The 24,874-nt window shown below is 40.7% G+C and overlaps 2 protein-coding genes across 5 annotated transcripts in view; one reads left to right on the top strand and one right to left on the bottom strand.

The window, feature by feature from the left end:
- Positions 1-11,611, bottom strand: part of pusl1 (pseudouridine synthase like 1) — an 88,563-nt gene extending 76,952 nt beyond the window's left edge. The window contains exons 1-2 of one of the 3 annotated variants that reach the window (XM_043675830.1): positions 11,243-11,611; positions 9,276-9,345 (exon numbers count right to left, since the gene is read on the bottom strand). In XM_043675830.1, coding sequence (XP_043531765.1) covers positions 9,276-9,345; positions 11,243-11,298 — 126 coding nt within the window. In that variant the 5' untranslated portion in view covers positions 11,299-11,611. The remainder of the gene's footprint in view (positions 1-9,275; positions 9,346-11,242) is intronic. The other 2 variants (XM_043675832.1, XM_043675831.1) reach the window with 2 other exon arrangements.
- Positions 11,612-13,376: 1,765 nt separating this feature from the next.
- acap3b (ArfGAP with coiled-coil, ankyrin repeat and PH domains 3b) overlaps positions 13,377-24,874 on the top strand; it is a 310,483-nt gene continuing 298,985 nt past the window's right edge. The window contains exon 1 of one of the 2 annotated variants that reach the window (XM_043675828.1): positions 13,377-14,013. In XM_043675828.1, coding sequence (XP_043531763.1) covers positions 13,925-14,013 — 89 coding nt within the window. In that variant the 5' untranslated portion in view covers positions 13,377-13,924. The remainder of the gene's footprint in view (positions 14,014-24,874) is intronic. The other variant, XM_043675827.1, reaches the window with a different exon arrangement.

The following is a 24,874-nucleotide window of genomic DNA, read 5'->3' on the forward strand; positions in this document are numbered from 1 at the left end:
ACACATGACAAATGGTCAGTTGCATCAGTGAAGGACTTCGGTATGGCAGGTGCTTTGGAATAGTAACCCTGCACCTTCAAGACTAGAATAAGAAAAGAGGCAGGAAAGATTCCAAAAGCAGGCACAGACTGAATATTCTACTCCCTCAAAAAAGACATGGTTTGAATAGTGCAAATCTCAACACTGAAGCTTTTAATAACAAGAACGACAAGTGCTGTAATCTTTCATCTGCAAATCTATCTGGGAGCAGTACTTGTCAGAAGATTGCTCAGGATTTTATAAGCCAGAAATTTCCCTTTTTAATGGGCTCCAGGCTAGGAGATAAATCTCAGCCACATATGGTGCAAATCAAGTTAAAAGAAAACCACAATAAAATATGCATTCAAATTCCACAATGATAATCTGTGGCAGGTCCAGGTCTGTCCGTCTGGTGTACAAAACTCACACACACAGTCACACAGGGCAGATGGAAGAAAAGCACACAGGGCAAGGTGCAAAATTCCTGGGCCAATGAGTATTCTCCATCAGCAAAGGCTGGTTTTAATAGAAATTTGTGATCTGTGGTTGATGTTACCACACACAGATTCCATAAATATAATTCAATTGTTCGAAGTCAATAGTCAATTCAGGTGAGGCTTTTTTTGGCCAGTTTTCATCCCCTTGCTTTTGATGGGACATAGTCTCCAGCAGTTCTCCAGTCCATTGTCCAAGTCACCATCTTTCATAAGGCAGCTTGCTTTCCCACTAAAGTGCGCATTGCAACAGTGCCCATTTATGTTCTCGTCTGAAGTCCATGCTGGTGCACTTTATAATGGTCTCGATTAGCAAGAAGCAGGTGTGGATATGCTGAGTTATTTTCCCCCTCCCAAACTACGGAGCATTAATTTCACAGTTGAAATCAGCCATATCAGAACAGTCGGCCATTCTACTTTCTCGGTGGAAGACGACTCCATACAGAAAATCCCAGCCAGACACTATGCAGCATTCATTTGCCAAACTCCCGAGAGCTGATACTTTAATGCAAAGACCACAGGAATGTTGTTGTAATGGATTTGCAATTCCCACCAGTTGTGACAAACAATATAAGGACAACTCTGATCCCAAGCCTACAATCCCAGAGTCTGGTACTAATGCATCTCCATTACAAAAATCTCAGAGTTGAGACACTTTCTCACTGCTGAGTCCAAAGTTAAATATATCCCCCACCTCCCCTAGTTCCTCAGTATATAGGATTCAGTTATTTCCTTCACTGGAGTGGCTCATGACTTGATCCAACTTGCAGATTTTAAAGTGTGGGTTGGATGATATTGCAATGTTGGAGGAGTGTGTGTAAGGGGACAGAAAGCAAATTAATGGTAAATGGACATTGACAGGAGATGGCGAAAACCCAGGTTAAGATTAGAATTGGAAACGGTCACAGATCAATAAGCAGGATCACATTAGGTGTACATTTACCTATTGGTTGGACCATATCTGGTGCATTGTTTGCAATTTTGGTCTCCTTACCTCAGGAAAGATATTATTATTGTAGGGGGAGTGCAGCAAAGGGTCACCTGAGATGGCAGGACTGATCCGTGAAGGGAGATTGGGCAAAGTGGGCTTGTATTCTTTGAAGTATTTGAAGAATGAGAGGTGAGCTCATTGATGTGTGAAAAATACTTTAAGTGATATTTGCAGGGGAAATTTAGAGGATGACAGGTTTCTATTTGCAGTGGTGTAAAAAGGTTATGAGATAGTGTGGATAAAAGGCATTGAAGTGTTTGATCAGCCATAATCTCATTGATACAAAAGGTTTGTTGAGCTGAAGGGCCTACTCCTGTTCCTATGAGTTGCCAAGGGGACTACTGAATGAACCCTGAACCCAAATGAAATAATGAAATCTTACTTCAACAAAAAAAAAGTGCTTTGTCAATGGCATCAGTTGTCTGTACTTAGCAAGGTTAAATGTGGCAGTATAACCACAACAGGATTGCAGCCACTCATGCTACAGTTTCTGTACAATGTAAGCCAATTCAACTCGCGAAAAATGAAAGCTTGCATAAGTCTCTCTCAGTAATCATTACATTTAATCCAACTCTCTCATCCATCCCACAGACAGACTACATTGCTGACAACAAAATAAAACCATAAAGTTCTACTCCAACTTTCCTGCATCAGTGCAAGAGTTGGCAGCTGTTCTATACTTATAACTCAAACACGGACTATTAAAGATTCATTGAATATTGAAATGCCAAGAACATCCTGGCAGAGTCAGACCAGAGCTTTGTAACTTCTGCTGTGAAGCACTCCAACCCTGCATTCCTAGACATAGAAACTATTAAATGGGTTACAAGCTTGAAACGGCCTCCAGGCTATCTGTTCATCGAATCACAAAATCTTAAGCACAGAAGGCAGCCATTGGGCCATCATGTCAGTTGGCTCTCTGAAATTTCCACCTAATTACTCCCACTGCTCTCTCACCAGAGCCCTGCAAATGTTTTCCTTTCCTCACATATAACTAATTGCCCTTTGAAAGTTTATTGTACTATTGAATCTGTATCCACCACCTTTTCGGGCAGTGCAGTCTAAATCATAAAGTTTCCTCTTCCCCTCCTGATTCCTTTGTCAATTATTTTAAATCTATGTCCACTGGCTAACATTCCATCTGCGTTGAAAACAGTTTCTCCTTATTTATTCTATAAAAATCCAATCAACTTTAACAGAAATTCCTTGCTTTTATACTCTATTAATAAAGCTAAGTATCCTGAATCAATTTGTCCTGCTTCCTTCAAAATCCTAAGTATTTGAATGTTTAAGCCTTGCATCAGTGGATGAGCCCCTGCCTTTGAACCAGCAGCTACATCTTGGAGTCTGGTCTTGTTGCCCATAGAAGGTGCATCTATAACATGGTCAGGTAAGTTGATTGTTAAGCTGAAAACCCTTTCAAACACCTATGGAGGGCGGTAAGAGTAAGACAGTCAGCCAGGAAGAGTGACACTCCTAAAGCTACAGCTTAGGGCAAGAAACCAGAAAGCTGTCCCAGGAAAACCGAACTAGGGAAACAGATGTAAGTATTAGCAATGTCTGCCTCATACTACTGTGCATGAGAAGAGAGGGGAAGATGATCAAAGAACTTTAGTTTAGTTTATATTGGCAATATCAAGTTTTCCATCCAAAAAACATGTTAATCTGTTTCAAACATTCCTTTATATTTTGCTTACACTAACTTCCATTATATCTGGTATTTTAAATATTAAAATCTTACATGACTGCAATTTTTTTCTTACTACACTTCTGTCATGTTTTGTCAAGATCTTTTGTCAATGTTATTACAACATAAGATCATATCGCCTGTATTCTACCATTTCTCCCCAATTAAAATTTCTAACATGCAACTAAGGGTTCACCCAAATGTAAAGAAAATACAGGCATATTCCCTTCTCCTCCCTTGTATGCCTTTTGCAGGGACCGTTCCCTCTGTGACACCCTGGTCCATTCTTCCTTCATTCCCACCACCCCCATGGCACCTTCCCCTTCAATCACCGAAAGTGTAACAATTGCCCATATACCTCCTCCCTCTTCGGTATCCAAGGTCCCAACCATACTTCCAGGTGAAGCAGCACTTTACATGCACTCCGCACAATCTGGTCTACTGCATTCACTGGTCACAATGTACTCTCCTCTACACTGGGGAAATAAAGTGTAGACTGGGTGACCAGTTCCCAAAACACCTAGATTCTGTCCGAAAAAAAATGACCCTGAGCTTCCAGTTGCCTGCCACTTTACCACAGCACCCTGTGCCCTGGCCGACACCCCTGTCTCAGGCTTGCTGCAGTAGTGAAGCTCAGTGCAAGCTGGAAGAACAACACCTCACTTTCTGCTTGGAGACTGTCCAGACTCAATATCAAGTTCAATAATTTTAAGGCCTGAACTCTCCCATGTCCTAATCCCCAAGCTCACACACCTAGTACTTGTTATCACATAGGTGAAGGTGAGGACTGCAGATGCTGGGGGTCAGAGTCAAATGTGGTGCTGGAAAAGCACAGCAGGTCAGGCAGCTTTTGCCCAAAACATCAATTCTCCTGCTCCTCGGCTGCTGCCTGACTTATTATCATATAGTCTGCCATTAAACACAACTTCTTATTAGACACTAATAGACTCCATTAACAGCTATTCACTCTCCTAGCCAGATCACTATCCATTCCTTTGTCTGTCCAGCTGTTCCTCTTTCTTTGGCTTCTATACCCACCTCTCATTTACTCCTTAGACGCTCACCCAACTCTAGCTTCTGCACATAAACCAAGAGTTCCTAGCTACCATCTGTTCTGAGAATGAGCCACCGGACCCAAAATGTTAACTCTGATTTCTCTCCATAAGTGCTGCCAGACTCACTGAACTTTTCCAGCAACTTTTGTTTTTGTTTCTGATTTATAGCATCTGCATTTCTTTTGGTTTTTAATTAAAGAAAATCCAATTTGGTAATATGACTAAACATTCCCATTCATTTCTTTTATTCCAGTCACTAGAACAGACACACATTGCCAACCAGCACATCAATGGCTGAAGTCATTAAATGTGTATTGGTGGTTTAGGGATTCAGGAAAATAAATGCATTGCAATGGTTTTAACTTTGCAAAATTCCCTAAATTCGGGGAAGCTTCCACTGGATTGGGAAATAGCAAATTTTGCTTCTTTAAACAAAAGGGATGGAGACAGAAAGCATGAAATAAAAGGCCAGTTAGTTCGACATCTATCTGGGAAAAGCTTTATAAGGTATTATTAAAGATGCTACAGCTTACACTTCAAATCAGGCAGAACCAACATGGTTTTGTGAAAGGGAAGTGATGTTTAAATGTGAAGAAGTAACGTTCTGTGGAAAAAGGGAGACAAGTAGATGTGTTGCACTTAGATTTCCACAAGGCATTTGATGAAATGCCACATCAAAAGTTATTGGAGAAGATAAAGGTCATGGTGTAGTGTAATATGGATAGATCAAAGCACAGCCTAGACATATGTTGGATATTTTCTGGTTGGTAAGATGTAACAAGTGTTGTGCCACATGGAGCAGTGCTGGGGCCTCAACATTTTTCAATTGGTGTAAATGATTGCGATGAGGGGACCAAAGGCTTAGTTGCTAAATTTGCTGGTGACACAAAGATAGGTAGATAAATAACGTTGAAGAGTAGATAAGGGGATGACAAAGGGATAATGACAAAATACATGAGTGTGTAAAGATCTGGCAAATTGAATATTATGTGGGAAAATACGAAATTGTCCATTTTGTTAGCAAGAATACAAAGCATACTCATCTAGATGGTGAGAGACTGCTAAACCGAGATGCAGAGGGGTCTGGATATTTTACAGCATGAATCATAAAAATGTTGGCATACAGGAATTACAGCATACATATTAGGAAAACCAATAGAATGTTATTGTTTATTGCAAAGGGTACCAAATATAAAAAATAGAGAACTTATGCTTTATTTAGACAGAGCACTGGTGAGGCCACATCTGAAGTGTCATGCACAGTGTTAATCTCCCTATATAAGGTGGGGGGGTTTCATTTTGGTGAGCCCTTGTTCAAAGGCACTCAGTGCTTTGTTAGCAAGGGCTACTCCCTGCCCTTGCTACTGACTCCCTTGTTGCTATCACTAACCTCATTCTGTGAAACTTCTATTCTATGAAACCATTCATGACTGGCTTTGGCAGGACTGCAGAGTTTAGATCTGAAACACAGGTTGTGGGATTGCTCAGCTCTATCACTTGCTGCTTATGCTATTTGGCATGTAAGTAGGAGAAAGTGCAGGGAGTAGTCCTGTTTGGTAGCTGCACCAGGTTGACATCTCATTTTTAGGTATGCCTTGCACTGCGCCTCCTGCACGGACCAAAAACCCAGGCTTGATCCCCTGATTTGATGGTAATATGCCAGGCCAGGAGGTTGCAGGTGTTGGAATAAGATTCTGCTGCCGTTAGTGACCCACAGCACCTCATGAACGTCCAGTCTTGAGTTGCCAGTTCTTTTTGAAGTCTATCCTATTTAGCACAATGATAATGCCATACAACACGACTGATGGTGTTCTCAGTGTGAAGGTGGGACTTTTACTCCATGAGGACTGGGCGGTGGTCACTCTTATTGACACTGTCATGGACAGATGCATGTGCAGCAGGCAGATTGATAAGGATGAGCTCAAGCATGTTTCTCCCTCTTGTTGGTTCTCTAACCACTGCAGGTCCAGTCTAGCAGTTATGTCCTTTAGGACCCAACCAGCTTGATCAGTAGTACTGCTGTCAAGCCATTTTTAGTGGTCAACACTGAAATTCCCCTGCCAGAGTACATTTGCACTCTTGCTGTCCTCTGTTCAACACAGAGGAATACTGATTCAGCACCTGAGGGAGGGCTGTACATGGTAATCAGCTTGCACATATTTAACCTGATGTCATGAGATTTCATGGGGTCTGAAGTCAATGTTGAGCACTCCCAGGGCAACTCCCTTCTGACTGGATACCACTATACCAGCACCTCTGCTGGGTCTGTCCTGCTGGTGGTACAAGACATATCCAGGGATGGTGATGGTGGTGTCTGGATCATTGTCTGTAAGGTATGATTCCACGATTATGTCTATGTCAGGCTGTTGCTTGATTTGTCTTTGAACTCTCCCAATTTTGCCACTAGTCCCCATATGGTCATAAAGAGGACTTTGCAGCATTAACAGGGCTGACAATGTCATTGCCTTTTCCGTCGCCTGGGTTGATGCTAGATGGTCCAGCTGGTTTCATTTCCTTTTGAGAGTTTGTAGCAACTGATACAACTGAGTCACATGTGGGTGAGGATAGCAGATTTATCTCCCTGAAGGACATTTGTGAACCTGATGACTTTTTTCAACAATCGACATCGGTTTCATGATCATCAGTAGATACTGAATTCCAGATATTTTACATTGAATGCAAAATCCACCATCTGCCACGGTGGATCCCAAAAACATTAGCTGCGCTTCTGGATTAATAGTCTACCAATAATACCGCTAGGCCACCTCTGGTCCTTGATATACCAGACTTCCCGACATGTCTTTAGATAGTAGGTGAGATCCCTATTCCTCCATTTAACACCTCCAAGAGTGTGGCAGCTTCAACATCAGTTGTGGCATTTCAGAGAAACTCAAAAGTATTCTTTAGACCAGAAATGAGCATTTGTTAACTGTTGAGAGTATTTGACAGCTTGTCCTCATTCCTCTTCCGAAGCAGATTGGCTCATTGACTTTCTGTACCTTAGACCTTGAGTACTTTCCCTGGATTTGACAACTTACTCCCATAGCTTCCAACTTCTTCAGGAGAGTTTAAGTAGTTTCATCACTTGGCCCATCCATGCTGCTGCCAAGGTTTATCTTTAATATATACATTTTATCTTTATCAAGGCAATCAAACATACACTTGCAGCCATACTCTCTCACCACCTTGATACATCAATATGGAGAATATTTTTCAGCCAGGATCTGGGATCTGGAATGCAATGTTTGAGAGTGCGGTAGAGATAGGTTCAATTAGGGCATTTCAGAGGGCAGGAATTATTATTGAAAAGGTAAATGCCTTTGGATAGTCAAACCTGAATGGCCTCCTTCTGTGCTGCAATCATTCTATGATTCTGTGACTATTCATCAACATTATGGTCTTTGATGTAACATTCTCTTGGACATTATTTTTTGCAGTAGGGATGGATTCTTAGAGCAGTATGTTGCACAGTCTGTCTTGGAACAGACTATTTTAGATCGAGTAATGTGTCATAAGGTGGAATCAATAAGATATCTCAAAGCTAAGGTCTGGCCAGAGAATTGCAATCACAGCACGGCAGAAATTCAAATTTACTTTGATAGGGAGCAATACAGGTGTCAAACCAGTGTCCTAAACTTAAATAAGGGCCACGACAGAGGTATGTTTAAAGAGTCACAGGCTGGGGGAAAAAATTCTGAGGAAAGGTCAATGGATGAGCAGAAGCAAATATTTAAGTTGATACATCATGGCATTTAACAAAATTGTATTCTGATCAAAAGGATTCAATGAAAAGTATGAATCAATCGTACTTAACTAAGGCAGTCAAGGACAGTTTCCAAACAAAAACTAAGGCTTAAAATGAGGTGAAAATTAGGCTGGAGGATTGGGATTTTTTTGGAACCAGTAACTGATTAATAAACACCTAATAAAGAGGGAGAAAACAGATTATGAAAGTAGTTGTCAAGAAATATAGAAACAAACAGTAAGAGATTCCAAGGTTATATAAGAGAGTAGATAAAGTGAGGGACCCTTGGAGGATGTAATGCGGGGAATTAACAAAGGAAACAGGGAAATGACAGATAATTTTACCCAATATTTTGCATCCACTTCACAGTACAGGACACAATAAACATCCCAAAGATAACAGATAAGCAAGGTGCTACTGGAAAGAAAGATCTTGGAACAGTCTCTATCACAAGGGACAAGGTATTTGATAAACTAATGGCTCTAATGCCAGACAAGTCACCAGGCTCTGATGGACTGCACACAGGAATTTTAAATGACTGTGCTACAAATTTATTGCAAGCATTGGTCAAAATTTTCAAAATTAAACAGGTTAGATTTGGTGTTTATTCATTAGAGTTTAGAAGAATAAAGGGGGATCATATTGAAGCATACAAGATCCAGGGATATATTTCCATAAGTAGGGGAAATCTTGAACTAGGGGACAGCTACATAATAATATTTAAACTGGAGATGAAAAGGAATGTCTTCTCCAAGAGTGTAGTGAGTGTTTTGAATTCTACCCAATGTAGTTGTGTAAGGTAGATGACTGAAAGCATTCAAAGATGAGGCAAACAGATTTTTGAAATATCAAGGAGTTGATGGCTATGAGAAGCCAACATGAAAGAGGAGTTGAGGCAGATCAGCCATGATCTTATTGAATGATGGGGTAGACTTGAGAGACTGAATAACCTCTTCCTTCTGATGTCCTTATATTCTCGACAAAGAATTAAATGCTTCAACAACCCTCTGTATAGTTCTCTTAACATTAAACTCTTTGTTAAGCAATAAGTTTAAACCGATGTCTCTTTACTATTGATACCCAACACCAGAAAAAGGATCATTTGAAAGTCTTTTCGAAATCAAGGAAGCAGCCTAAATAGGTTACACAACACTCTACAATCTCAATTAAGTTGCAACCTTCTCTATATGTTTTATATCTTCGCCATTCATTTATTATTGGAGACAGGTTAATGCAAAGCATCCTTAATTTAGTGCAGAAAGGCTTTTTATTGTCATAACCTTACCGAGTCACATACCTCCAAATAATTCTGAACTCCAAAAATTGGTTGATCTGAAGGCGATTTCATTACTCCACTGTAAAGAATGAAATATAGTATCTGTATAAACAGAGTGTTTATATTAGAGGTCACTTTACATGGTTCAATAAAGTACTAAGTTGTACTGACATTCGAAAAGAAAAGAACAGGTGGAGCAAACAAGCTCCAGCTTGAGCATCCTAATCTGCTGCCATCTTGATCATTTCTATAAGAAGGCAGCGATGTAGGACATTCCAGCCACAGCTCATCCGCTCTGCCCATTCTTTCCTCTCTTTTTCTCCCTCTATGTTTTTCTTCTTCTCTTCTGTCTTCTCAGACACTCAGCCTTGGACACCTAAAGCACGGTCACCAGCAACTAGCAGCCCAGACCAGAGGACCAGTGCAGAAGAGTGATGGCAGCCAGTGGTCAGATCACATGGAGGCTCACTGTGCTGCGAACAGCCCTAGGAGAGAGATTGTGATGTTTGTCTTTTTAAACTTTGCATTTTTTTTTGATCTACGGTTATACCATAACTTTTTTTTTCCTCATTTCTCTATTCTGTAACTAAGGATTGTGCCAAGGTACCCTGTACCTAATGTGGCGCTGTGTGTTGGTGACATCGTTACACTGTAATCTTGTAACTGAAGAAGCTGTACACAGGTACCTTTGTACCCAAGATGGTACTGTAAGTGGTGACGTTAAAAACATTTCATTGTACTGATTTGAGTACGTGACAATAAAGCTAATTCTAATTCTACATTAAAACAAACTCATTGCAGCTTTTATAGTAACTTTAAAGAAAACCCACCCCTTGTGACATATAGCCAAGGGATTTTCCAACTCATCTAAAGGACCTTATGACAATGAAAATCATTGGATGCAAGAATACAACAAACAATAATGTACACAACTAAGAATATTTCTTTGTTTGCAAATATACTTGCATCTTGTGATAAATATTCATTCACTGTCAACATTTGGTCTAGCATTGTCACATAAAGGGCATATTGAGAATCTTTCAAGGTATATTTCAGGATCTCCTGAGTTGATTGATAAGTCTCTGGAATTTTACTAACTCTGATGTGCCACATCACAATAAACTACTATCAAGACTATTTGTTGATTACTTGAAATGTTATTTTGGCCTGTTTGCCTGAGTCTAATCAATGCATTTGTCAACATAGTTAAAAATCACACAACACCAGGTTATAGTCCAACAGGTTTAATTGGAAGCACACTAGCTTTCGGAGCAACGCTCCTTCATCAGGTGATTGTCAACATAGACTGAACTCCATATCATAAAGTTCAAATGCATTGATTTCTCTCCAGTTCTAAAGCCACTGACTTATGATAATATCAGTGACAGGAACCCCTGACACCTCACGCAACTCGCTACTTTTCCACGTGTGAGTGGAAACCAAGGCATCTGGTCCTCCTTGGCCGAGGTCCACCAGAGAGACAGCAGACTGGGGCCACTGGACAAACCATTAGGGTTTTGAAGAAGTCATCTCGGAGAAAGTGAGGACTGTAGCTGCTGGAGATCAGTCAAAAAGTGTGGTACTGGAAAAGCATAGCCGGTCCTGATGAAGAGCTCATGCTCGAAACGTCGACTCTCCTGCCCTTTGGATGCTGCCTGAACGGATGTACTTTTCCAGCACTACACTTTTTGACTTTTGAAGAAGTCATATCAGACTCAAAACTTAATTCTGTTTTTCTCCCCGCAGATATGCTTCCAGACCTGCTGCGTTCCTGCAGGTGTGTGTTTTTGTATCTTAAACCATCAAGGAATCGATGGGTTCTTTCCTAAAACTAAAAACACTGGGGTCATGACAGCAGCCGGGGTCAATCGGAGACAGCCCTTTCCCACTCCATGTGACCGGAGCTGCATTTACACCTGGGGAAGAAAGAATCACTGTCTAAAGGTGTCCGTGTGAAAATGGGAGATTGTACCCACCTGTACCGAGTGCCACAGTACTGAAAAAAGATTAAATACCGCGCCTTCGCCGCCATTGGGTGCTCCGATCCCGGGAACAATCGTCCTTCCCTCAGCGTCCGAACGCGACTGGAGGCTCCAGGACCCTAAAGCCCAGCCAAACAAGGGCCTGACAGAAAAAACAAAATCACAGACGCACCACGGGTCCCACTGAAATATTGAAGCACATATTTAAGATTTTATACTGAATGTATAATTAATCCATGTTACGCCAGATGTCTTGAAGGTTAATGGAAAAACAAGGCAGGCTCATTTTAACACAGCCCTGATTTGTCCCTGAATGAGAGAGATAGAGCACATTCGGGGTCCTTCTCGAAAGGTGACGCCGATCTGATGCTGTCATGGACTCTGAGCTAATGAGAAAAAATGCAGGAGATAGGGCGTAGGTTTGCGCGAAGGTCAGAGGTTACAATGCGGTAAGAGATCATTCTGGCCATTGTGACAGCGCTGTTTCCCTGAATGGACTGTTTTTGTCCTGTTCAGTTGCACGTTTTTCCTTATCCTGTCACCACCGCGATGCTTCCAGATTCTAAGCCATTCGTTGCGTGTCCGCATGGCTTAATTTGACAGTTGTTTGAACTCTGTGCCCCCTTGTCTCAAATCGTTCATACATGAAAACATTTACTCTGCCAAGAACCACATGAATTTTAATACCTCTATCCAGTCGCCTGCCTTTTCTTTCTTATTCAAGGAAAATATTCCCAACATTTCCAATCCATTTTTGGAACTAAGGTTCCACATCCCTGGAACTATTCCCATTAATCTGCTCTACACTCACTTAAGTACCTTCACATCTTCTTTAAAGAGCAGCATCTAGAACTGAACACTAAGGCTGAACTAGTATTTAATCCAGGTTTAACATAAATTCCTTGTGTTATGCTCCGTCCCTATTAATAAAGTGGACAATGTCATACTCATTGTTCTCACAATCTATCATATCACCCTCAATGACCTATGTACATAAACATCATGTGCTGATGGGCCCCCTTTAGGGCTGTACCTTTAGCTTATATTGTCCCTCCATATTCCTCTTTTCAAGATGAATCACTTCACATTTCTCTGTATTAAACTTTATCTACCACTTGTCTACATCCTTTTGAAGTTTTGCTATAGTCTTTTCAGAGTTTACAAAGCTTCCAAGTTTCATACCGTCTACAAATTTTGAAATTGTGCCCTGTGCACCAAGGTCAAGGCCATTAATATATATCAGGAACAGCAATGATCCCAATGTTAATTCCTGGAGAACTCCAATGTAAACATTTTTCTGGGTCAATAAATATGCATTGACCAATACTCTCTGTTTCTGTCACTCAGCCAATTTTGTATCCTTGTTGCATCTTTTTAAAAATTTCATGAACTCTAACTTTGCTTGCAAGACTGTTGTGTGACACTATATCAAATGCCTTCTGAAAATCCATGTACACATCAATAGCATTGCCTTGATCACCCCTCTCTGTTACCTCTTCTAAATGTCCAGCAAGATAATCATGTATTACTTTCCCTTAACAAATCAGTTCTGATTCCCCAATTAACCAGAATTTGACCACAGACTTAATTTTGTCCTGAATTATTGTTTCTAGAATTTCCCATCACCAAAGTTAAATTGATTGGCCCGTGGGCCTTTTTTGAACAAGGGTGTAACATTTGCAATTTTTCAGTCCTTTAGAGCCGTCCTTAGGTGTAAAGAAGACTACAAAGTGATGATAACTGCCATCACAATTTTCACTCTCATTTGGTCCTGTCATCTTATCAATTTTTAAGTTCCGACAATCTATTCAATACCATCGCCATATCTATATCAAATCCTTCTAAAGCCTGTTCTTACCTTTCACCATGGCCTTCGTGTCTTTTGCTTTGGTAAAGATAGGTGCAAACTGTACAGTTAATACCAGATTCATGCCCCTGATCCCCTCTGTAAATCCGTTATTGTTCTCTAAATAGCCCTGCTGTTCATCTTACTATCATTTAATATCTATGCATCTATAGCTGATTTTGGTCTTCTTTGGGGAGGGATGGAGGAGGTGGAGGAGAGGAGGAGAAGGACAGTTGCAGTGGCTCCAGTCCGGCAAACAGAGTGGAAACGAGGGACAGTTTAACTTTCGGGACATTGAATAATAAGCCACGCCATACTTTCAAATCGGTTTTATTTTAATTCTTCTTCTCTGTAACTGGGAAGGATTTGTACACGGAAGCAGACTGACATCCACCTATGCACATCTTTTGGCCATCGTAGATCATCTAATTCTTTGTCTCCAATTATTTCATCCTGCATGTTTCCCTATTCATTCCATTTCGCCTCTTTTACTTGATCCAGGATATATATATATTTTAAAAATATATACGTACGTCTATTTTCACTGATCGGCCAACGACGCCCCCGCGCCTTTATCAAAGATGGCCGCCCCCATAGCCGTCACAGAGCCGCCGGGCGTGTCTTGGCCATCAGCTGATTGACAGCTCCCAGAGGCAGGGCGTCGGGCTTGCAGCTCCTCTTGTCCCCGAGCATACAGAGAGAGAGCAGGAGAATGGATCGTTGGCTCCGGGGTTCACTGCACACCATTCCTACCATTTTGGACTAAATCAAGTCCGGTCGCAGGCACATCCTCGCGTTCGGTTTCTCAGACCAGGCGATGAGCAGACTAAATGAAGGGTGAATGCCAAACTAGAGAGAAAGAGACCATCAAAATGACAGTGGATTTTGAAGAGTGTGTGAAAGATTCCCCTCGGTTCAGGTAAGGAGTGTTTAATCATTGGACAGGGATTATGTTTCTCTCTAGGTTCATTGATTCTGAGTGGATGCTTGGCTTCCAGATTACAGTGTTATTATGTATAAATGATGAATACAAATGTTCCAGCCGGTACATTTGAAATGTGTATGTCTGCCAAACCCAGTATTTAATCATTTGTGTGATTGCAAAGAAACTGTATGAATATATAAGGCACAATGCGCGAGGCTTCTCCGTGCTTGCATTGCATTCCTGGTCAAACAGGCAGCTGAGTTTAAATAACGTCTGTCGCCGTTTCATATTTCAGTCCATTAATTGTATGCAGTTTGTGAGCGGTGGGAGAAAGGTACTGATGGCAGTGCACAAGTGTTGGGCAATTGTTCTGGGACAGGAGCTTTCTTACCAAAGTATGGGGACAGTGATAGTGATGCATGGTCTGGCGGGACTAAATCTGATCTGGGACAGGGTCCCACCAGAATAGGATGCCAGGAACGCAGAAAGAAATTTGTAATGACTCATTTTGAAATGTCCCCCTTCTCATTTTGAACCGTCTCCTTTCTTGCAAAAACGCAGCGTGCAGTTTCTTACCAGAACCTGGTGTGTAATGCTCTGCAATTTCAGCGGGAATGAATCTATTTAATATGTTGAATATCAGTGAGCCCCCAGCGCCCCTCTTTTGTGCGATGATGCTATTGGTGGTGTCGAAGGACACCTTCATTATGATGACTGGCCTATAATAAATACAATGAAGTAATGGAAATGCCCTGTCACTGGACTTGTAGCATTTCTGCTGTCAGTTCTGTCAGTGTAGTAATTACATTGAGGGGAGAGGCGCCATTTCTCGTTTTATTAAAATCCCAGCCGCACATCATTTCCCGGGTATTTCCCGGTGATTTTGCTTTCTTGTGATTAGATCTGTACTCATTTTTCAACTAATTCCCGGAGAAATGATGTGACACCTGATGAGGAATTGCAGTAGCCTCGAGATCAGGACAGAAACTGAGAAACGGTCCTGAATTCTGTTTCTGTAAAACTGCCAGATGAGGATAAAGGCAGCTTGGAATAATGGACACTATTGCGACGCTCGGTCCTGTTCTGTGCGTTATGATGTGTTGCTTATTGTATTTGGTTTAAGTTTTGAACGTTATCCCTTAGTTTCAAGATTTTTAAAAATAATTACAATCATTCGTCGAGATGCATCCATTATGTGCAACATATATTGGACAAGCCTTCCTAAGAGCTGTGCATAATCTGTGAAGGTTAAAACAGAGTGGGAGGAATTGGGTTCTCTGGCTATTTGCCAGTTCCGTGGACTCTTGGCTTTTATATGCTGACTCCCCAAACTCTCCCCTAGGCACAAGTCAGGAATGTGATGGAATATTCTCCACTTGAATGAGTGCAGCTCCAGCAACACTTGAGAAGCTTGACGCCATCCAAGACAAAGCAGCCTGTTTGACTGTTGACCCATCCGACCATTTTTAGCATTCACCCCCTTCACCATCAACACAGATGGACAGTGGCTGCAATATATACCACCTACAAGGTGCCCTGCAATAATTCATCAAAGCTCCTTCAACAACACCTTCCAAACTTGCACACTCTGCCATCCAGAAGGTCAGGAGCTTCAGATACAAAACAACAACACCTACAAGTTCCTTCCCAGTTGCATGTCATCCTGCCTTGGCACTAATATATATATTTCACCATTCCTGAATCAAAGTCCTCAAACTCCCTTCCTAACAACACTATGGGTGTTCTTACTACCCCAGAAGATGCAGCAGTTCAAAAAAGTGGCACACTTCTAAGAGCGATTTGGAATAGGCATTAAATGCTGGTCAGTGACACCCACAACCCAATAAATAATAAAGAAACACTGTGCTCACAAATGACCGCGCACACCACAAATGAGCCACACACCAGAAACATCCTCATATATGATGTGAACAAATGCTGTGTAAATCTTTCCATTAATTTAAAAATAAGAACAGAATATATGATTAGAAGTTGAGGATGGAATTGTGTCGGCATGCCCTGGTTCAAATATCTCTTCCACTGTAACTGCTCCTGTATCTGGTGTGTCCCAGACAGAATAGGCCTTTTTCTGCACTGGATCATTCCAGTTTTATAATTGATCTGGGCTTACCATTTACAACATTGCAGGAGATTAGTATAGAAGAGTTGAAAATAGAAAAATGGTATCAAATTCTGTACTAGCGATGTTAAATGAATGGACGTGTGAGCAGCAGATTCAGGAGGTGTAAAGAGGTCAACAGAAAGGCCATATGAATACCAGTTGCACCTCGGTGTATAAAATGTGTATAAATTGAATAGTACATTTTGAGAGAGAATATGAAGTGAAATCTTTAAATAAAACCTAATTGCAAGATTATTTATTTATTTAGCAGATGTACATTTCTGGAGCCAAGCAGTTGCCTATTTGTTGAGTTTTTAAGGCAGTAAAATCCTTCAGTGGAAGAATGAAGAGAGTCACGGATACCTATGGATAGCCCTTTAAAGGTGGAAGTACAGTCAGCAAGCAGATGGGAGTCTGAGTTCTGTATGCAGATTGGAATTTGAACAATTGTTGCTTGGCTACATTTGGAAAATTACATGTAATTCAGGCTATCTGAAGACAAGAAAGATATATAGAATCATAGAAAGGATAAAGTGAAGATTTTCTAGCATGATACCAAATTGTGAGGTTGTAGTTATGAAGAACAGTTAAAACGTTTGGTATCTTTCCACAAGAACAGAGAAGGAGACATTTTCAAAATTCAAACTGACCCTTTCACTTGCTAGCAAGTTGATAACAAGAAGGTGTAGATTGAGGAGTATTGCTAGGGGAACTAATTGAGGAAGTTGGACATTTTTTTTAAGAGGGTAATTGGATAATGGAATTTTTTTTTACCAGAGCAGCCTTTAAAGCAAAGACTATAATGCAATTGAAAAGAGAATTTGAAAATCAATGTAAAAGGATACAGGGAAGAAACCGGGAATCAAATTAGAATAGACAGGTCCAGTTTTTCTGTTTGTTCTTGGAACATATGAGCATGAACCATCTGAGTTTCAAGCTCATCTTTTTTGCTCTGAGGGCCCAGTGCTGGCCCTTCATTTTGAGACAATTACTTGTTAGCCTTGACCAAATGACAGCATTCTCGCCTATGACTTGTGGGGATGCAGTGGCCTAGTAGTATTATTGCTAGATTGTTAACTCAGAAACTTAACTAATATTCTGCCATGGCAGATGGTGGAATTTGAATTGAATAAAGAATCTAGTGTTAAAGATCTAACGATGTTGGCAAAAAACATCTAGTTCACGAATGTCCTTCACGGAAGGAAATCTGCCATCCTTATTCAGTCTGGCCTAGTGAGCCTCCAGATCCACAGCAAGATAGTTGACTTTTAACTGCCCTCATGCAATTAGGGTTGGACAATAAATGCTGGCCTAGCCAGATCCATCAACATCCTATGACTGAACCTAAAATAAAAAGGAAGGGGTCTCAAACACAAAAATAGAAGTTTCTTAAAAAAAAGCCAGCAGGTCTGGCAGCATCTGAGAAGAGAAATCAGAATTAATGTTTCAAGTCCAGTGACCCTTCGTCAGAACTGATAGTAGAGAGGGGCAGAACTTCTTCAAGGTGTACATACCCAGAAGCGATGTGGCAGTGAGTTAAATATTAAATAAAATCCACACAAACTGTAAATCAGAAACAAAAACAAGAAAGGGGACTCAAGCTGCACTTCAGGACTTCGGCATATAATTTTGGGCTAACATTTTAGTGAACTATTGAGGGAGTCCAGCATTGTGTACCTCCTGGAACCATGTAAAACCATGTAAAAACCATATTTTTTTTATATGAGGAACATTGTATGAATGAAAGTTATCTTTATGCTGGGTAATTTTGACTATTGACTTAAACAGCTTGCGAAAAATTTCTCTCATCTAACCAGGGTTAAGCCTGTGAAACCTTATTTGTACAAATTCGGGATGCATTGCACAAAATTTGAAGTTCTGGACAATTTCAACATCTGATGATAAGATTGCACAACTTGCCAACACAAGGAATAGTTGAGATGGATAGTGCAGATGGATTTAAAGGGAAGATGGAAAGCACCATATCAGAAAAAAGGAATTGAAGCTCCTACTGATAGGGTTAAATAAAATAAGGTGGGAAGATGGTTGTATGGAACATCAACCACAGCACAGCCCAGTTGGGCCAAAAAGCATGTTTCTGTGCTGTGCTGACCATGTAACTTTGATGTACTTTTAAAATCTTGAGTGGTGTGCATGATCACATATAGCTTTCATTGCTGGAAATCCCTGAAGGGACAAGTATTGAATTTTAATGCATTAATGTCAGTTTATTAACCCCCTCTCCATTGTATTTCATTTCCTGAAGGATATGCTGTCTTAGATGGGTCCTGTGCATATTTCAGATCAGGGAACTTCCATCCACTCTGTGGAAATCCATCCCCTCAAAGCATACTGGGAAGAAGATAGAAAGACACAAACAACATCAGGGAGTTTAAAGTGATTAAAGATGGTCACAATGTTCAGAACATTCCTATGTTCAGCAACTGAGCTTACTTTTGTCATGTGCTGCTAGATCACAATATTAGGCCTGATGTGTTTGTCATGAGTTTTCAGTTTTTGGACAAGTTTCCCATGCAGACTAACTAGTATGGCATGAAAGGATGCTTTGTGTATGTGTGTGCATGATCGCATGTCTATATTTGAGCCTGAATGATGTTTGTAAGTTCTTGACTACAAGGGATGATATTTATTTAAATAGCAGAAGCAATATTTGAACTTGAGTTTTCAGTTTACCTTCAAAGCAAAACATTGACACTTCTATCATGACTATGTGTAGAATTTTAGAATTTACAGTGTTTTCAATGATAGGATCAGTTTTCTTGCACTTAAGCATTTTGCTAGTGATTTACATATTTATATAATCGAGGTGCATCAGCCAGGCAGATCCAAAACTATTCTCATTAAGATGCAAGTAGCTTAGCAACAGTGAAGAACCTAATCTGATAATCAGTAACAAAAATGATCTTATCCAAAATCGTACTTAAATTTGGGTAAAGTATAACATTTTGCCTTCTTTGCTTATCTTGGTTGTTAAACACAAAGCTAAAGTAGAGGTAGTAATAATGGAGCACTGTTGTCTGCTTGAGTCTTGCAAATTCTTTTTTAAACTTTTTAATGAAAAACTAATCCTGTGGTACCATTTACATTGCTTTCTATATGGTGGTCTTTGAGAGAAATCTGACAGGTAAAATTCCTGAAAGTCCCTGTCTGACAAGATGTGATCCACACCTTTAACACAGCATATATCACCAAAAACTGTCATTAGAAAGTTGATTTCTTTTTAGATTTACTTTCTAAGGTCTGTTGAAAAAATGCTTTTAGGAGAGAGCTGTTGTAATTCTGCAGTAACTGTGTGTAATGTCACTAAATTTATTGGTATCCACACAGAGATGTTTCATTGTGGTTATACGTTTTTTATATGATATTCTCTAATTGTTCCCATTACCAGAGCTTCAGACCTGTGTTGGTATAGCTCAAAGTCAAAGATTATGTTTAGAAGGCTACATAAGAATATTTTATTTTCAAATAAAGAACAGAATTTATACAGAGCCTTTCACAACCTTAACATGTCCCATAATTTACAACCAATAAAGTAATTTTGAAGGTGGTTACTGTTGTATGTAGAAAATGCAGCAGCCAATTAGTGGACAGCAAGCACCTACACACAGCAATGTGTTAAATGAGGAGATAATCTGCCCTCTCTGATGTTAATTACAAAATAAATATTGGCCCAGGTCTAATGACTGTGCCAGGGGATCTATTTTGTCCACCTGAGTAGGAAGACAAGATTTTTGCTTAAACTTTTTAACTTAAGAAATGGCATCTCTGGCAGTGCAGCATTCGTTCAAATCTGAACTGAAGAGCCATCCTAGATTTTGTGTAGAAGCCTCTCGACTGGGAATTAACCCATGAACCTCTTAAGATGTGAGAGTATCCCATTTGACAGCCAATGGCTCCAAATGTACCACTCAAATCCATTGACTGCCTGTCTATTCTCAATTATCTTTCATTTACAAAATGCAGATCATTAATTATTATGGGATTAAGTGTTAGGGACGAGGTGTGATTACCCTTGTGTTTTCAAGCAACCCTTTGTTTTTGGATACCTTGGCTGCCATTTACGCAGCTTAAAGGAGAACAAATACAAACCAGAATATGATCCAGATTTCCTGTGCCTCCTTGACACATGAACCTGCCTCAACAACATGCTGAGGCTATTACTCCCTTTGGAAATGTCAAACTTGCAGATCCATTCCATTTTGAAGAGCATTGTTTTAAGAACGAGCATATGGTTTCAAACACTAAGACTTACCTTTAGCGGTTGTAAGGTTGTAATTCAACTATGGGATGTTTCACTTGGGCTCACTTGCACAAGATAGTTGCCTGTGCTTAATCATTTGTGGAGTCAAAACAGAATCCACGTATGGGCACATCTGCAGTCACTCACAGAGCACCCAGATGGTAAGTGAAATCAGGGAAATGCCACTATTTCAAGGCCTGGCATAAGAAGCCCTAATAACAGAGATATTCCAATAAGGAATAAACCAATACAACTTTGATCTTGCTTGAGAAGTGGAATTATGTTAAGATTTAAATAAGTTATCACGAGTTTTCTGATCCAGGCAGAAACATTAATTATGGTACATTCAGATCCTTAACAAGGCATATCTTCCTCCACCCTCACTGCTTTGACTTCACACAAGGGATTGAATCCAAATGAATGTATAACACAGTTCATTTACTATCTTTTTTTGAAATTCATTTTTGCCAATTAGGAGATCATGGTTGGTGACTTTTTTTTTCACAGTACTCACACCAGTATCATTCAGCGTCTAAATTCTATCCATGGGGGAATCTCATGTTGACATTTTCCCATTCTTGAAAATGGCAAAAGATGTGATGAGATAGTAAATAATTAGATGAAAGAGAATTGGTGACATACTTTCCCCTTTCTCCACTCTTGACTAAGTCCCAGGCAAGAAGGGATGGGTGATGTTTGCACATTCTCCATGTGTCTCCATGGGTTTTCTCTGGGTGCTTTGGTTTCCTTCCACAGTCTAAAGATGTACAGGTTAGGTGGATTGGCCAGGCTAAATTGTCCATTGTGTCCAGGAATAAGTACGTTAAGTGGATTAGCCAAAGGAAATGCAGGGTTACAGAGATATGGGAGGGAGTGGGTCTGGGTGGGATGCTCTTTGGAGGGTCAGTGTGGATTCGATAGGCTCAATGACCTGCTTTCACACTGTAGGGATTCTATGAAGGCACTGGTGACACAAATGGGAAACCAGGGCAACCTGCCTTCTGGATTGAGAGTTAATCTTGGGGCAGTTGGAGACAAGGGAGAGGCCTCAGAAAGCTCTGGCCTTGTGTTTGAACCAGTCCTTTCACTGTGGCCCTCACCCTGTGACAAGAAGAAAACAAACACTTTATTGTAGCTGGATCTCCTGAGGAGGTTTTGACTCCTCCTGTTGGCTTCTGAGTAGCCACAGGTTTCTGGTGACCCAGGACACTGATGTTGAGGTGTGCAATGGATGGAGAAACTCTTCAAATCGCTACCTGCCAGCTCTTAGTGAGCTGTTTGTGTGAGTTAGCTTGAATGATCTTGGTAGTGGGATGGTGTGTCAGTCACCATCTAACATGGCAGCTCTCACTGTAAGTCACAAAATGATGGTTCACATCCGTAGTGACTGCATTATTCCATTCTTGGCTTTCAAATTATGCCCTATGTCTCTTAAGTTCGTTGAAATCAATAGCCTGAAAGATTGCTCCGTGTTAATTGATCACAGAATAGTAATCAGCTTTTTTTTTTGTCATGATCATTTCAAATATATAATAACTCATATGGAGGTGATCATAAAAACAGAAACAAAATGAGTTTGTTAGTTTAAAAATAACTTTTCTCACAAGATCTAATGGTTAATAGAGCCAAATAGTAATGAGTGCAATTTTCTGATATCAAGACCAAACTGGGGAACATCATTTGCATATAACTATTGAAAGATTGTCAAAAACATGTGCTACGACAGTTCTACAAAGAAATCAGTTACAAAACACTGTCATCCTTTCAAATATCTATCAAACATTTAATACTGATCAGATGTACAGCTCTGAAGAGACTCCCTGCAATTGCACACAACCACTTGATGAAGGAGCAGCGCTCCGAAAGCTAGTGCTTCCAATTAAACCTGTTGGACTATAACCTGGTGTTGTGTGATTTTTAACTTTGTACACCCTAGTCCAACACCTGCATCTCCATTTCATGACTACCCAGAGAGCTTCTTTGTGATGACGGTAGAGAAATAAATACTTCACCAGGACCCCAGGAAAATTCCTAAACTCTTTTTGTTTTAAACAATACTGTGGGATCTTTTTATGTCCTCTTGAGAGGGCTGATAGTTTAATAACTCATTGAAAAGGCTGTAGTTCCAGTTATGCAGTACTGCATCAGCACTGAAGTATCAGCATGGAGCAAGGCAAGAACCCCTAATCTCCTGACTCATGAATGAGAGTGCTACCAGTGAGTGAAGGGCACTCTAGGACATGAGATTGCAAGCCTTAGCAATAACCTCATGGGTTCCTCTTTGTCCATTCCCCCCCATGGAATTTCCCACTTTCTTCTCAATGGACTTCAAGAAACTCCTGCTGTCTGGGACATCCTGATACATCTTGATTCTTGATTCCTTTTTAAAGCTCAAAATCAAGCAAAGTTGCTAACCTTAAAGCTAATCACAAGACACAGAAAACAGCTGCAGTTTCAGGAACTGTCCCCAGGAGTGTCAGCAGTGTCGGTCTGATCAGTTTCAGACTTGAGTTTGTCTCTTTCTACCTGACTGAAGATTCCTTTTGCCTTAATAGGCCATTCAAGCAGCAGAGCAAACTGGTGTCAATGCATCAACTCTTACATATTTTGTTTGCAATACTCATTTTGTTCAGACCTTCTTCGCTTGTGTATAAAAGCTGAGGATTTTCAGGTAAATGTTGATGACAACAGCAAACAAACTTTAAAGTCACTGCCATGTCCTACATGTTGATTTTTAAAATCACTGATGTTCATGACTAGATTTGACTAAAACTCCATATCGGTCAAACCATATCTGGCAGGGTTGACTTTAGATGTAAAAGTAAGCAATTGTGAAGAGGTCACTGGAACCAATCACTTAATTTAGAGCGAAGCAATATAATGACATTGAAAGTATGTACTCAATATTTTTTTGTTCTTGTTTGGGATGTGAGTGAAGCTGGTAAGGCTAGTATTTGTTGCTCATCCCTAGTTACCCTTGAACTGATTGGCTGTCTACTACATTTTTTCAGAGGATAGTTGAGAATCATCTTTATTGCTGTGGGTCTAGAGTTACATTTGATCAGACCAGGTAAGGGCAGCAATTTCTTCCTTTAAAGGATATCAGGTATTAGCTAAAGGACATAGAATTGGATGAGTTTGTTTGTGGCAATTGTAGTGGTTACATGGTTCCATTTTAACTAGCTTTTAATACCAGATTTTACTATATTCAAATCTCACCATATGCCATTGTGGGATTCAAACACATGACTTTAGAACATTAGCCTGGGCTCCTAGATTAGAAGTCCAGTGACATATGCACGATATCACTGCCTTTCCACAGTTGGCAAATAATTGGATCTGTCATCACGTTTTCATTAAAGATGCCCCTTCATTGCTTTTATCCTTGGGTTATGGAAGAGAGTTACATTGATGTCTACAATCAGCGTGGTGTTTACTATGCAGAAACATTTAATACTCTGTGTCATAGTTGATGATGCAACCCTCTATTCCTGTTCACTGTCCTGTCCTCAGTTCATTAAGTGATGATTTCCATAATCCAGTTGCCCTGTTTCTGCTCTGTCTCAACAGTAATCCTTAATGAAAGTCAAGATTAGTGCCCCCATAACAGAGGCCAGCAAGCTAAATGTCAACTGCTTATAGCTGGTCTTCAAGAGCTTTCTCTTGGGGTTATCAGCAGAGTGATTAAATCAAATTTAGATCAAAAACTTCTGATTCATTTAAAAATCCAGTTTATACAGGCAGCAGGATGGCTCAGTGGTTAGCACTGCTGTTTACAGTGCCAGGAACCCAGGTTTGATTCCAGCCTTGGGTGACAGTCTGTGTGGAGTTTGCACATTCTCCGCGTGTTTGCTTAGGTTTCCTCTGGCTGCTCCAATTTCCTCCCACGGTCTGAAGATGTGCAGGTTAGATGAATTGACCATGTTAAATTGTCCATAGTGTTCTGGGATGTATAGGTTAGATGCATTAGTCGGGGGAAATGTAGGGTAATGGGTCTTGGTGGGATACTTTTCGAAGAATTCTTGACTGCAGACTGGAAAATGGACAGACACCCGCACCAATCAACCAAACCGCCCCGTGGCCCAATATTTCAACTCCCCCTCCCACTCTGCCGAGGACATGGAGGTCCTGGGCCTCCTTCACCGCCGCTCCCTCATCCCCCGACGCCTGGAGGAAGAACGTTTCATCTTCCGCCTCGGAATACTTCAACCCCAGGGCATCAATGTGGACTTCAACAGCTTCCTCATTTCCCCTTCCCCCACCTCACCCTAGTTCCAAACTTCCAGCTCAGCACTGTCCCCATGACTTGTCCGGACTTGTCCTACCTGCCTATCTCCTTTTCCACCTATCCACTCCACCCTCTCCTCCCTGACCTATCACCTTCATCCCCTCCCCCACTCACCCATTGTACTCTATGCTACTTTCTCCCCACCCCCACCCTCCTCTAGCTTATCTCTCCACGCTTCAGGCTC

The sequence above is a fragment of the Chiloscyllium plagiosum genome, chromosome 34, assembly GCF_004010195.1.
Source record: "Chiloscyllium plagiosum isolate BGI_BamShark_2017 chromosome 34, ASM401019v2, whole genome shotgun sequence".
NCBI classification, from domain to species: Eukaryota; Metazoa; Chordata; class Chondrichthyes; order Orectolobiformes; family Hemiscylliidae; genus Chiloscyllium; species Chiloscyllium plagiosum.